General features: G+C 35.4%; 1 protein-coding gene across 1 annotated transcript in view; it reads left to right on the forward strand.

The window, feature by feature from the left end:
- Positions 1-15821, forward strand: part of FANCL (FA complementation group L) — an 87718-nt gene that overhangs the window by 19701 nt on the left and 52196 nt on the right. The window contains exons 4-5 of the mRNA XM_032410943.1: positions 67-123; positions 5195-5295. Coding sequence (XP_032266834.1) covers positions 67-123; positions 5195-5295 — 158 coding nt within the window. The remainder of the gene's footprint in view (positions 1-66; positions 124-5194; positions 5296-15821) is intronic.

The raw sequence follows: 15821 nt of genomic DNA on the forward strand, positions 1-15821 counted from the left end.
ATTTCAGTTTCAGTGTATGGAATATTCATTGTACAAATGAAATTAATTAGAAATGTTTTGATCTAGAGAATGCAGCACTCTCCTGATCTAATGAGCTTTATGATGGAGTTGAAGATGATTTTGGTAAGAATTTGTTTTCTAATACCATATTCTATAAGTCCTGATTTTTTAAAAAATTCCTGTAAAAACTAACATGATTAGAATTTAAAACTTAATTCCCAGTCACTTAATGTTTTATTTTACTGTGTGTGTAAATGTGGATGATGCTTTTTTTTTTTTTTAATTACATGAACAGAACTGTTAGAGGAACCAGATTGATTGTGTCAAACTGAGTACACTTGACGCTAGTCTTGGACAGGTGGTGATATAAAATGTACTCCTGGTTTGTCAGAATTCAACATGTATGGAGAGAATAGGTAGCTACACTTAAAGATCTAATATAGTATATAAATAATTTTGTATATAGCTGCAGATTTCTAAAGAACATGTTAGGCTTCATTACATACATACAGTTATGTATAGTAATTGATTATTCAGTTAATCAGTTATGCATAAAATACTTGAGTTTTTAGTTTATAGACTCTGTATTATTTAAGAAATTTTTTATTATGCAAGTTTTCAACATAAACAGAAGAGGGAAGACTGTATAGTGAATACCCATGGACCCATGACCTAACTTCAGTGTTTTGCCATTTTTCTTCCCCTACTCCTAAAGGAGAAGGGACTAGAGTATTCTTAGATTTACTTGTTTGAGAGAGAGAGAATGTGTGCGTGCAAAGTAGGGCTGGGAGAGGCAGAGGGAGAGAGAGAATCCTCAAGTGGATTCCTGCTGAGTGCGGAGCTAGCTGCAGGGCTCAATCCCAGGACCCTGATATCATGACCTGAACCGAAACCAAGAGTTGGACACTGATCCGACTGAGCCACCCAGGTGCCCTGGGACTAGAGTATTTTTAAGGAAATCCTGAACATTGTGTCCATCCCTCCATGAACATATTGGTGTATACTTCTAACAGCTAAGTGTTTTTTTGTTATGTTTTGTTTTTAAATATGCTGTTATAACCCCAACAAACTTCATGGTAATTTCTTATAGCTGCTTGTTTGTGTCTGTATGCAAACAAAGTCCACACATTCCATGTTGATATGTCTCCTAAGTCTTTTAATTTCTAGCAGTGCTTTGTCTTTCCCCTACTCCTTTTTTTTTTGAATCTACAAGTTAAATAAACTAGATTATGTGTCCTATAACATTTCTTGCATTCTGGATTTGGTTTATTAGATATTCATAGTATTTTCTAACATATTCTACCTTTTTTGTGATCTAGTCTCATTTGTTCTGGTAAGAATACTTTGTGCTGTGTACTTACATTGCATGAGGAGGCACATGGTATTTGATAGTTCCTCTCTTAGTAGAGTTAAGATTGATCAGTTGGTTTAGATCCATCAAATATAAAGTTTCTTACCAGCTTATCACCTAATGATTTTAGCATCCAGTGATAATCATTGCTTACATCCACTATTTCATTAGGGGTTGCAAATGGTGACTTTTAAAAATTCCATCATCTACATTTATTATCTGGAGGTCTTCTGTAGAAAGAACCTCCCTTCATCAGTTATTTGGTTAATTTGAGGTATAGCTCATGCTGGAGAAATAGGTTCATTGCTTGTTTCTTTTCCTTTTTTTTTACAAAAATCAGTTTTTAGAGTAATGAGGTAGCGCCTAGCAACTGTCAAAGGGAAATAATGATTTTTTTTTTTTAGTATCGTTATGAACTCATGAGTTTTTATATTCACTTTAATCATTGTAATCACTATACCTTTTGATGCATAAATTGTATCATTTTTGGTCAGTGTATGCCCCTTCATCTTGGCTCCTTGGTTCTTTTAACACCGCCCAGACTTTGCTTTCTGACACCAGTTACCCCAGTTTAATGTACTCATTCTTTTTTCAGAACTATAATCAGTTACTTCTCCAAAGAGCCATGGTTTCTTTGTAGGAAACAGTGTTTTGTTGCCACAAATCTGGAAACTGGAGTGTTGCTATTACTGGTAGGCCTTTTCAGTGGACAGAGCTAGGAAAAAATACTGTTTAGAAAGAGAATAATTCATTATGAGTTCATATTGATATTTCCAATTCAAATTTGGCATTATAACATTTTAAATTTTATTTTAATGCTTATATTTTACTCTGAAAATCTTGGTTTCTAATATTAACAATAATTTTTTATTATGTTTTACTTGTTATGTTTTACTTATGCTTTTCCTCTATCTCTTTTATATTTGTTTTACAAAATTACAGTACCAATATATTGCTACTAACAATTGAAAACAGTTTATTTTTTATAATTCTTTTTGAGTTTTTTATTGGCAGCAGCTGCCACATACTAAGAGCTTAATTGCTCAAGTTGTTCTGAGTCCTTTTTTTTTTTAATCCTCATAACAACCCTCTGAGATGGGGCTTTGGTAAAATGTTTGGGATCAGAAGAAAGAGTTTAAAGTCAATTTCTAAAGTTTGAATTTTTACTTACAAATCTGTAAACCCTAAGTAATAAGAATTACCAAAATTGATTATGAATTTCCTAAAGGCCAGATTTCATGATAAGCTTAAAAAAGGTAAGGTGAAGAAGTAAAGCATATTTTGGTTTACCTTTCACATTGTAAAAAAGTTTGAAAAAGTTTTTTATTGGGGCACCTGGGTGGGTCAGTCGGTTAAACATCTGTCTTTGGCTCAAGTCCTGGGATTGAATCCCACATCGGCCTCCCTGCTCAGCGGGGAGCCTGCCTCTCCCTCTCCCTCTCCTGCTCCCCCTGCTTGTGCTCTCTCACTCTCTCTCTCTGTCAAATAAATAAAATCTTAAAAAAAAAAGTTTTCTTTTTATCATACTTTTCGTAAGCTATACAAATAAAAGTATATACAAATAAAACTATATATACTGTGTCCCATTAAACTCTTATTACTGGCTTACTTTATGAGGTTGTAAGAACAGATCTATTGGTCATTTAATTTTGAAGAGACACTCATTAGTTTAAGATAAAATATTGACATTGATCTCTAACAGTATTCTATTTAGTACATTTGTTGCTGCATTTCTGAATAAAATGACATGCTATATTTTAGCTTTCTAAAGAAATTGACAGAATTGGTGATAACTATTGCACATTTATGAACAGTATACCTGAAAAAAGCAAGAATTTTATTAGTTTATTTGTTGGGCTGTGTTGTCAGTAACAGGGTTTCCTATAATGTAATCACCAATGAGAGTATTAAGGATGATGTCCAAATGAAATCAGTAGTTATTGACCGAGTTTCCTAGTAATAACTAGGCATATAGTAGGAGTTCAGTATATATTTAATAAATGAACAATTACCTGTATTTTATTTATTTTTAAAGACTTATTTGAGAGAGAGAGAGCACAGGTGCATGCAAGCAGGGAGAGGGAGGGAGAGAATCCAAGCAGATTCTGAGCTGAGTGCAGAGTCTGATTTGAGGCTTGATCCCAGGACCCTGAGATCATGACCTTAGCTGAAATCAAGAGTCAGATGCTTAACAAACTGAGCCACCCAGGTGCCCCACAATTACCTGTTAAAAGAACTCTGATGTGGCTAGGTTTTTTTTTTTTTTCTATTTTAGGGCTTAGTAGCTGTGTTGCTAAGGCCTTAAAACTAGGAAATGGTAAAGTTAGGATTTAAAACCTTTGTAAAGCCTGTGATCTTTCTAATACGTACCTTGCCTCTTCTCCACAAAGAATGCTTTGATTCTCTGCCTTTGCCCTTTTTCCTATTATGGTTCTGGAATAGGAGTAACTTGTCTGACCTAAGGTAGAAGGTAGAGTTTATGAATGTCATAAACCTTGGATTAAAATACATTTTTATTATCCAAATTTACCATCCATGTATGTGGATAGCAGTATTTAATATTTCTGGATTAAAAAAAATTTCAAAAGAATTGCTGAAGCTGTTTTATATGTAAGTATAGGAACTATACGGACTTGTTTTTTTTAGTAACAGGATAATCTTAATAGTAAAAATTTTTTATGGACTATCAGGCAATTTATAGATAACATTAGGTATTTAGTTTATTAAAGAAGCAGTATACTCCTGTCTTCTAGGAGCTTACCTTCTAATTAAATCCAAACTGACATTTTGGGTTTTACAAACCTGCTCTCACAGTTTTGTTGTTGTTTTTATCCTAAAACAGATTTAGGAAGTAGTTTCAGTTAATAGTCCTGATTTTGAAATACTGTTTTGTAAAATCTTTCTAGTATTATCTCAATTTAATAGTATCCTATCCTTGTTTAAAAACAAAGTGTAAGGACTAATAGATTAAATATATACTTAAAGAAAAAAGAATTATACCTTTTATTAGGGTTACAGTTAACAGACATTTATAATTTTTATACTTGTTCTCATCTGGTTTTATTTACTGTATCTGACTTTTTTATTTCTTATTTTTTAGATCATATGAACATATGTGTAATTTGCAGATACATTTATTTTTACTTTCCAAATAAGATGTTTGTCTAGGTTAGCACCTTTGAAGTAATTGCTAATATTCAGCCTCAGCAATTCTAGTAATGTTTGTATTGCTTGCAAAAAAAAAAAAAAAAAAAAGTTTTTTTTGTGGGGGGAGTGGGATGCATAAACCATCTTGAAGATGATGATTCCGCATAGATGGAAAAACACTTAACCTGGTCTGGGAGTAATAAAGAATGTAAGTCAGTGAAAGAAAGTAGCAGGTGATTATTTACTGTGGCAATAAAGGGTTTTTGTTTGTAAGGGTGTGATTCATAACTGTATACAAATATATCTGTCTAAACAATGTACTTAAAGAGTTCAGGCTTTTCTTAAAGGTGCATGTTTCTTTATATCAAAGTTATATCCACAGGAATAGAAAAATAGTGACGCCTTGAGGGTATTTTTAAACTCTTGTCATCTCTGATAGGCATAATAGTCTAGGAAAATATTAAAATCTGAAGTTTTTAAATGTGAAAATTGACATTTTCACATAATCTTCAATGCTGTCTTTTAACTTTTTCCTGTCTTTGTATGAGAAGGGGAATGATTCAGCTGGAATTTCTATAAGAATACTGGACACTTTAGTGAGGCACAAAGGAGATTATGAAGTTGTTTTGTAATCAGATAGTAACAATTTACTGTCTAGCAATCCACAGCAGATTCAGTTTTTTTTCTTTTAAACAGGAGGTTGCTTTAAAGAATAAACAAGAGTTGTATGCACCACCTCCTCCTCCCCAGTTCTACGCAAGCCTCATTGAAGAGATAGGAACTCTTGGTTGGGATAAGTATGTCTATTTTGAAATGTTTCAGAAATGTCTTTTTTTTTTTCTTTTTACACATTGCAATTTATTTGCAGTTTTAGCAATTTATTTTTTACCTGTTTTTAGTCAGCGTTTCATTATAATTAGAACTTACTTGATTATAATTGATACCTGATCCTTATTGTGGGTATGAATTAAAGAGATATCATCATTAACAAACTGATCTACAAAGTAAAATAATAAAATTTTGAAAAAGAACATTTTTATGTATGAAGTAAGATTTTACCATAATTTTACTGAACATAAATGTTATTTTAGTTTTATTGAGGTATAATTGACAAATAAGATTGTAATATTTTTAACGTGTACAGTGTGATGATTTGATTTACATGTACATTGTGGAAGGATTCACATAAACTCATTAACATATCTATCACCTCACATAATTGCTTTTTTTTTGCCGGATGTTTTTTGGGTCATTGTTCTTGTGACTGTTATAGAATGGAGACTTTTAGGAACTTCTGATTGCCATTTTCACTTGACATCACTCAATATATTTACTGTCATTTTCACTGACATCTTGCTATATGTTTTCTGTTTGTCTTATGCATTTTGTGTTTTTTTCCTCTTTATCTGCTTTCATTTGCCTTTATTTGGATTAATCAAGAATTAAGTTATGCATTCTTTTATTACTCTTTTAGAATTACCTTGGAGATTTCAACATATGTATAGCAAAATACACATTTTTACTTTTACCGATTTTCTTATAACGGGAGGATCTAAAACTCAATGTATTCACTTATCTACCTGTTGTGTTATTGTTATCATGCATTTTAATTCTATATTTAAAATTGGCAAACATTGTTTTTAAAGTCAATGTATGTGTATATATTTATATATATATACACAATTATATATTTATATATTATGCAGTATGTATGTATAATTTGTATGTAATTTGTGTATTTCTCCCAGTGTTCTTATTTTTTTATTTTATTTTTATTTTTTAAAAAGATTTTTATTCATTTGAGAGCGAGAGAGAACACAAGCAGGTGGAGAGGCAGAGGCAGAGGGAGAAGCAGACTCCCTGCTGAGCTGGGAGCCCCATTTGACGTGGGCTTCCTTCCTAGGAACTGGAGATCATGATCTGAGCCGACCGGCAATGCTTAACCATCTGAGCCACCCAGGCACCCGGTATTTTTTTTATTTTTTAATTTTTTTAAAAGATTTTTATTTATTTGAGAGAGAGAGAGGGAGAGAGTCCATAAATGGGGGAGGGGCAGAGGGAGAGGGAGAAGCAGACTCCCCACTGAGCAGGGAGCCTGATGTGGGGCTCCTGATCCCAGGACCCTGGGATCATGACCTGAGCCCAAGGCAGATGCTTAACTGACTGAGCCACCCGGGTTCCCCTCTCCCAGTGTTCTTCATTCCTTCCTGCATTTCTGTCTTTCTGTCTGGAATCTTTTTTCTTCCTCACTAAATAATTTCTTTTAATATTTTTTTGATGTATAATCGACATATAATACTAGTTTTAGGTGTATCACGTAGTGATATATGTTTATATTATGAAATCACAACAGTTAGGCTAGCTAACCTCCATCATCACACATACTTACACATTGTTTTTCTAGTGATGAGAGCTTTAAAGATTTACTCTTTCAGCAACTTCCAAATATATATTACAGTATTATTAATTATAGTCACCATGCTGTACATTACATAAGTGGAAGTTTGTACCTTTTGACCACCTTCATTCATTTCACCTCTGCCTCTGGCAACCACCAGTATGTTCTCTGTATCTATGAGTTTACTTTTTTTTTCTTAGACTCGACATATAAATGAGAGATCATATAGTGTTTGTTTTTCTCTGACTTGTTTTACGTAGTGTAATGCTCTCAAGGTCCATCCATATTGTCGTAATAGCAGGATGTCCTTTTTTATGGCTGAATAGTATCTCATTGTATATTTGGTGGGTGTGTGTATGTATATATGTATATGTGGGTGTGTGTATATATATATACACACACACTAAGTTTTCTTTCTCCATTCATCTGTTAGTGGATACTTAGGTTGTTTCCATGTCTTGGCTATGGTAAATATTGCTACAGTGAATTTGGGGTTGCAGATACCTCTTCAACATTTTGATTTTGTTTTCTTTGGATATATACCCAGAAGTGGAATTGCTGGATCAAATGGCAGTTCCAGTTTTAATTTTGGAGTGTGTACAGATTTCTAATTGCTGTATCTTCTGTGGATTTTTCCTTTTATCCTTAAATGTTTCTTTTAATCACTGGTAATACTTCTTGCCTTAATGTCTACTTTGTTAGATATTAGTATAACTACACTAGATTTCAGGTTTTTTTTTTAATTCTCTGCCTTTTCCCGTATTTTCTTTTATAATTGTTTAAAAATATTTTCTACTAATTCCCATAATCTAGATCCCCTGGAGTCTGTTTTTAATTTTCTTTCTTGTGGTTTTCAGTCATATCTGTTGCCATATCTTAGCATTCCCAGTACTTTTTTTTTCCCCCCAAATTGTCTTTCTTTCTCCTTTCCTCTCCCTTCCTTCCTTTCCCTTCCACTCCCCTAGCCTCTGGCAGCCAGTGATCTTTTTATTGTCTCCACAGTGTTGGATTTTCCAGAATGTCATATAGTTGGAATCATACATTATGTAGCCTTTTCAGATTGGCTTCTTTTACTTAGTATGTGTTTAAATTTCTTCTTAGTCTTTTCATGGCTCGTTAGCTCATTTGTTTTTAGTACTAAATATAGTTCCATTGTCTGAATGTACCAGTTTATTCATTCCCTTACTGAAGGACATCTTGGTTAGTTTCTGAGTTTTGGCAGTTATGAATAAAGCTGCTATAAACATCTGTGTCCAGGTGTGTGTGTGTGTGTGTGTGTGTTAGTGTGTGTTTATCCACATTGGTAAATACCAGGGTGTACTACTTTTTTTTTTTTTTTTAAGTTTTTATTTAAATTCTAGTTAGTTAAGGGGCACCTGGGTGGTGCAGTCAGTTAAGGGTCTGACTCCTGGTTTTGGCTCAGGTTGTGATCTCAGGGTCATGAGATGGAGCCCCTTTCTGAGGTCCACGCTCTGCACAGAGAGTCTGCTTAAGACTGTCTCTCCCTCTCCTGCCACCCCAACCCCCACGCGTGTGCACCTGCTCTCTCTCTTTCAAATAAATCTTTAAAAAAAATAAATTCTAGTTAGTTAACATACAGTGTAATATTGGTTTCAGGTATACAGTACAGTGATTCAGCACTTCCATACAGCACTGTGTGCTCATCACAGCAAGTGTACTCCTTATATCATCACCTATTTAACCCTTCCCCCCACCCCTTCTCCTCCAGTAACCATCAGTTCTCTATAGTTAAGAGTCTGTTTCTTGGTTTGTCCCTCTCTTTTTTTTCCCCCTTTGCTTGTTTTGTTTTGTTTCTTAAATTCAACATGAGTGAAATCATATAGTATTTCTTTTTTTTTTTGAAATCATATAGTATTTCTTTCTCTGATTCTCTTATTTCACTTTCTAGCTCCATCCATGTCATTGCAAATGGCAAGATTTCATTCTTTTTTACGGCCGAATATTGCATTGTATGTATATACCACATCTTCCTCATCCATTCATCAGTCGATGGACACTTGGACTGTTTCCATAATCTGGCTCTTGTGGATAATGCTGCTATAAACATTGGAGTGCGTATATCCCTTTGAATTAGTATTTTTGTATTTTGGGTAAAGACTTAGTAGTACAATTGCTGGATCATAGGGTAGTTCTATTTTTAACTTTTTGAGGAACCTCCACACTGTTTTCTAGCGGGGCTGCACCAGCTTGCATTCCACCAGCAGTGCAAGAGGGTTCCCCTTTCTTTATATCCTCACCAACACCTGTTGTTTCCTGTGTTGTTGATTTTAGCCTTTCTGACAGGTGTGAGGTGATACCTCATTGTAGTTTTGATTTGTATTTCCCTAATGATGAGTGATGTTGAGCATCTTTTCATGTGGGCCTACTACTTTTTAATAGTAAAAAGTAAGGGGCTTTTCTTTATTTTCACAATTGAATCAGTAGAAAATTGAATACTGTAAAACAACAGTAAAAATGTAAAACCTGAACTCTCCTGGTCTGTGCTCAACAGAATGACTGTGACTACTCTTTCTTTAAAAACAAAACAAAACAACTCCCCCCCCCAAAAAAAACCCTGAAAAACTGGCAAAAGGGGAGAAATGAGGAAACTGACTTAATTTCCAGATATTTTAGTTAATACACATTTTCTCACTGTCTCTTAACTGGCTGTTCTTCAGTATTTGCCCTTGTTCATTAAGGCTGCTGTGCTATGCCTAATGATCTTTCTTTGAGTGTTAGAAATTGTGTATAAAAAAGTTTAGAGGTTCTAGATGATGATATTTTCTTGTGCAAAGGGTTTACTTTTTCCTTTGCTGAGAAATAGAGTAGGGGCAGGTTGCTATAATCCTGTTAAAGACTGAACTGGTTCAGGTTGGGCTATAGTTTTTGTAGGACTCAATGTAATTCTTCCTAAGTTGTAACCCTTTAGAACTTTTAAGCAAGAGCTGAGTGTGTTTACTGGTATTTCTCCCTTGGTAGATCCTAAACTCTTATGTGTGTCTCTTCACAAGGCCAGTTTACCTCCCAGTTGGAGCCAGGGGGTCCATTTTTGACAATGCTTCGTCTGACTCTTTTTTGCTTTACTTTTAGAGGTAGCCCTCCAAGAGTTCCCACTGAGAGCTTGGGGATATTCACTGGGGCTTTTCCCGGTGTGGGTTCTAAATTTTAATTAATTTCTCCTCAGTATTATGGGCTATCTAAATATTCCCCCCTTGGTTTTCACTGGCTTTCTGCTTAGGTTTTTTTTTTATCCTTGTCACTTGCAGTTCAAGGATTTATCAAAGGTTTTGATGGAAAATTGCCCAAATATTAGGACAAGGTTCCTGGCCCTACCTTTCCACTAGATTCTGGCCCTTTAAAAGTCTGTTATTTTTGTTTCTCTAACCTCAAGAGATTTCCAAAAATGCTGCTGTATGGGTTTTTTTGTTTGTTTTGGTTTGCTCCTTAATAGCAGCTTTCCATCTGTGCCCTTTGCCCAAATCCTTCTTCTCTTGCCCCGGGCCCAGAATTGGTAAATAAGCTGAGGGAAAAATGGCTGCAGTATTGGCTTACCTCTCCTCTGTTCCCCTTTTTCAGGACCTTGGTTCTTTAGGTCTTTGTTGCCTTAGCAATTCTTTGATGCCTCCAACCTTTTTTTTTTTTTTTTCCTCTTGCATCAGACTACTCTGGTAGTTCTCAGTGGGAGTGTAGGTCTGTAGCAAGGTACTCCATTTTAGCCTGAAATGTTGTTACATATAACTAAATGTACTGTTGTGGTGGTATCGAGGACTGTTAATGTTATTCATGTGATTAGGCATTATTTGATAAGGTGCCGTTCCTGAATAGGATTTGGGAAAGATGGAACTTTTAAATAAAATTTAGCATAACAAGAAGAGGGGAGACAGAAGACAAGTAATGAATTGAGATGAACTAATAGCAGCTTGGCTGGAAGTATGAAGATTGGTCTTGAGGCACTGACATCATGGACCTGGTCATTGTTTGGATTTAGGGTGATGGAGAAAATCATGTTGACTTAGATGCTTAAACGTTAAGATCTTAGTGTTTAGAGGATACTTAGGAAAGTAGGAAGGACTTGGAAGGGGAAGCCCTTTTCTAAGTGGTTGTGACACATTTGGAAGAACTCCAGTTATGAAGTAGTTGAAGCATTGAGAATGCAAATATGAGATTTGTGAATCATTCGTTTTTTTCCCAACTAACTGTTGAATGCCTATGATGTAAGGCAGTGGATATCCATAGGCAAGACCTAAGGCCCCTCAAGGAACTTGTATCTAGTGGGAGAGTCAGAATTTAAGTAGATGATCACAGTAGTACTTAATTCTAATTGTGATAAGTACTACAGAATATAATTACAGGATTTTTTGAGAGCCATTAGCAACAAAGGTATAAGAGAAATAGTGCAAGTATTAAAATATTTTATGGAATAAGTGTTTTTTAGGGACAAATAGAAAGTATTGAGTTTTGCTTTGCATTATATGTATTGTTCTGATGTGGGAGAAAAAGGAACAGATGTCTAGCTTGGATAATAGATGAAGCCAAAAGGAAGGTTATGGATGCCTCCATCATAGCACTGATCACAATATGAATGCTTGTCTCTTTCTTAGACTAAGATTATTATAAAAAGGAACTTCCATTTATGAAGTTTGTTGTATGCCATTGGCTGATATACCCACTTTATATACTTCATAGTTAATTCTCAGAATAAATTTCAAGATACATATTTTTATGTTCAACTTAATATATAAAATGTGTATGTAGCCAAGACTGGCTACATAACAGTCTTGGGCGTTCTCTGTGAATGATGCTGCCTGGAATTGTGCTATGCAGCAGCCTGGTACGGAGCCTTTAATAAAGTTCCCTCAAATACTTGGGAGATAGTTTTTATTTGCTTCACCCTCAGTGTGTGACTGTCTCGTCATGGATAAAATTGGCCACATGCAAAATTAACCCATCCTGAGAGATAGTTTTGAAATCTGTTGCTTAAGATTTGTGAAAGATCAAAGTTTAATTATAGTGACTAGTATGCATGATTGAACTAGAATATAGCTGCTGTTACTGAATCATTTGTTTCATAGTCTTTACAAATGAGGAATGTGTTAGCAAAAGAGAAGTTGTTTGCGTGGATTGTCAGAAGCCAGAGAATAAGATTTTCTCAGTATTTATTCAGTGCTTTCTGGAGTAAGAAACTCTATCAATTTTATTTTTGTGATTTAATTCTTAAATCAGGTCTGGTATTGTTGGCATTGGGTTTCAGACCATCAGAGCTAACACTGAGGCTTGAATTATGCTATCCACATACTAGAATTGCTACCTTTTTTTTTTTTTTTTTTAAAGATTTTATTTATTTATTTGACAGAGAGACACACAGCGAGAGAGGGAACACAAGCAGGGGGAGTGGGAGAGGGAGAAGCAGGCTTCCCGCTGAGCAGGGAGCCTGATGCGGGGCTCGATCCCAGGACCCTGGGACCATGACCTGAGCCGAAGGCAGACGCTTAACGACTGAGCCACCCAGGCGCCCCTAGAATTGCTACCTTTTGAGGCCTGCCTGAACAGCTGGCCAGCTTCTTAATTTAAAATATCTCTTAAAATGACACACACAATAATTCGCATGACAAATTGATTTGAATGGATTGTCAGAATCTTAATGATTTGTAGGCCTTGTCTATATTTTCCTTATACTCTAAATAATCTTGTAGATTTTTTAGTGTAATGGTAAAATCCGATAATGAAAGAAAAATCTTTTTTTAAGGTAATCAAGACCTTGCTGTGTTTTTAAATTACATAACTGACATATCTAATCAATTCTATAGGATGAGGCACTATAAAAAATTAGGAAGGGGCGCCTGGGTGGCTCAGTCAGGTAAGCGTCTGCCTTGGGCTCAGGTCATGATCCCAGGGTCCTGGGATCAAGCCCCACCTCAGGCTCCCTGCTCAGCCAGAAGCCTGCTTCTCCCTCTCCCTCTTCCCCCCTCCCGCTTGTGATTCTCTCTCTCTCTGTCAAATAAAATCTAAAAAAAAAAGGAAAAAAATAGAAATATTTAGAATATGATTGAAATCTTTTTTCCTTTATTCACATACATTTTTTAATAGAAATGACATTGAGAATTAGTAACTGACCTTAAGTGTGATTGCTGTTGTTGTAATTTCTGTACTTGTTTCAACTTGTATAAAAACACACTAAAAACAGCTAGTTGTCTGGAGGGTAAAAAGATGATAGTAAGACAGTCGGTGATTTTGGGTGTTAAACAGTTCACAAATGTAAGTGATACAAAAAGCTGTCTTGATAGGTTTCTGTTCACTTCTGCTTGTGTTGTTTTGCAGAATGGTTCATTAAAAGGATAAGAATTAGAGTCCTTGGGGTTTAACAGGATTTTCTGTTAAGAAACATTAAGACGTTAAGGACATTAAGAATGTCCTGGAGTTGAAAGCACTGATTACTTTTTGTTATAAGTAGGTTGATCTACATCCCACTTTACCTAGGATAATCCTAATATATGCCTTTTATCCTGGCCTCTTTCAGTCTCAAAAGTGTCTCAATTTGGAAGAAATGCAAAGTCATCTTAGTTATAAGATACCTTATGTTTATTTTAGTAATCACATGGCCCTAGGTAATTCAGAGATTAAATAGTTCTAACAGGGGAAGTGTGATCTGATGGTTCTATTCTTTTTTTAGGCAGCATATTTATCGGTTAGAGTGAGTAGAATTCAACTAGTTGGCCTTTTAAATTTGTCTAGGGAAAGAGCTGAGTTTTAGTAAATTTGTTTCGCTTTTGAAAGATTGTAAATATATATTAAGTTGGATTTTTAATTAAGTACCTTATTTTGGTAATAGACTTATTAATCCATTGATGGTGATATTTTCTATAATGCTCAATGCATTTTAAAGATCTGTATACCATATTGGGAGAAATGGAGATACTTGTTAAGAGGAAATTAATTCCAGTAACTAGACAAGAGCTTTAATTCTGGTTTATCAGCTGTGTGACCTTGGGCAGGTAATGTAACCTCTCTGAGCCACATTTTCTTTATTTTTCAAATGAAACTAATACTTAATAAGGGTTAAAAAGAAACACGTGTTATTTGATTCAAATAATGCCTTGTGTAAAGTAGGTATAAAGTTGAGCCACTAGTTCACCTAAAAATGTCAGACTATATATGAGTTTTACAGCTCTTAATTAGTGTTATGATTTGATTATAACCAGTAATGATAATTTTCATTGCATAATGCATAAGAACATAGATGTTAATAAGTATGGTTTTCATCCTAAATTACCTTTATCGTAGAGTGCTTTTTCCTCATATATATTCAAATCACTGAATAAGTGCAAATTATCTAATAGTGAAAAAATATGTTTTTCTAAATTGGTAATATGTTTATAGTATGTAATTTAAACAGTTTGCATTCAGTTGTTTAAAACTTGCATATGAATCAATAAATATGAACCAGTCTTGATAGCAGCTTCTCCATGGTTATGTAACACATAGAGCATTGATACAATGCATAGAAGTTTAAAACTTTCATATTCCTTATTAAAAAAAGTTAATTTGATTAGGAAGCAAATATTTACATGAAAAGGAACAGTGTGGAAGGTGAAGTCCTTTTGAAGATTTATTTGAGAGAGAGCGTGTGCGGTTGTGCATGGATGCGCAAGTGTGGAGGGGGGGAGGTGCAGAGAGAGAGAGAGGGCAGAGAGAATCTCAAGCAGACTCCGAGCCCTTGGTGGGGCTCAATCTCACGACCCATAAGATCATGACCTGAGCTGAAACCAAGAGTTGGACGCTCAACCAACTGAGCCATCCAGGCACCCCTAGAAAGATGAAGTCCTTTTGGGCTGCAGATGATTTAGGAAGGTTCTTCTTAAAGGAGGTGGGTATTGGGATAAGCTTGGAAGGAATGTAGAGAGCCTTAAAAGGGAGGCAGTGGTGGAGGTAAGTTTGTAGTGATGGAAATGTGCAATTCATCTTTGGACTTTGGAGTATCAGTTGCTCACATAAGAGGATTAATATCAGGGCCAGACTGAGAGGTCTTGACTCCTAGACTAAGGATTCTCTATATGCAAGTGATGGGGACTCACTGACTATTTTTGAGCAAGGGGTTGATATGATTTGAAAAGTACTTAGGAAGATTGGGGTGCCTGGATGGCGCAGTCGTTTAAGCACCCGACTCTTGGTTATGGCTTAGGTTGTGATCTCAGAGTCTTGAGATCAAGCCCCGCATCGGCATTGGGCTCCGTGCTCAGCAGGGAGTCTGGGACTCTCTCCCTCTCCCTTTGCCCCTCCCACTCATGTTCTCGCTCTTTCTCTAAAATAAATAAATATTTAAAAAAATAAAAAGTACTTAGGAAGATTAATTTAGTCATGAAAGGCAGAATAGATTGACGTACAGAAGATACAAGAAGTAAAGACACCAATTAGGGAGATTGTTTTTTTGAAGTAGTTACTGCTTAAACCTGAGGGTGGTGGTAAAGATGGAATTGATGCTTTATTAAAACATGAAGGTCTTAGGGCGCCTGGGTGGCTCAGTCGTTAGGCGTCTACCTTCAGCTAGGGCCATGATCCCAGGGTCCTGGGATGGAGCTCCACATCGGGCTCCCTGCTCAGCGGGAAGGCTGCTTCCCCCTCTCCTACTCCCCCTGCTTGTGTTCCCTCTGTTGCTGTGTCTCTCTCTGTCAAATAAATAAAAAATATTTAAAAAACAAAAAACCATGAAGGTCTTTAGTCTGCCTTTTGATGTTATTGCTACATATATGCATCTAGATGTTTAAAGAAAAACTCTGTAACTTAAGCTGTTGGTCAAAATAAGTACTGTTATTTCAAGAGAAAGCAAATTTGTTTTGTCTCTGTACTGATACCATTCAGCTTTTAACAAAAACAGCGGAAACCTCTATGAAGCTTAAGTATTAGTATCCTTTTTCAAATGTTTTAAAA

Source organism: Phoca vitulina, unplaced genomic scaffold (assembly GCF_004348235.1).
Source record: "Phoca vitulina isolate PV1807 unplaced genomic scaffold, GSC_HSeal_1.0 scaffold12, whole genome shotgun sequence".
Lineage (NCBI taxonomy): Eukaryota > Metazoa > Chordata > Mammalia > Carnivora > Phocidae > Phoca > Phoca vitulina.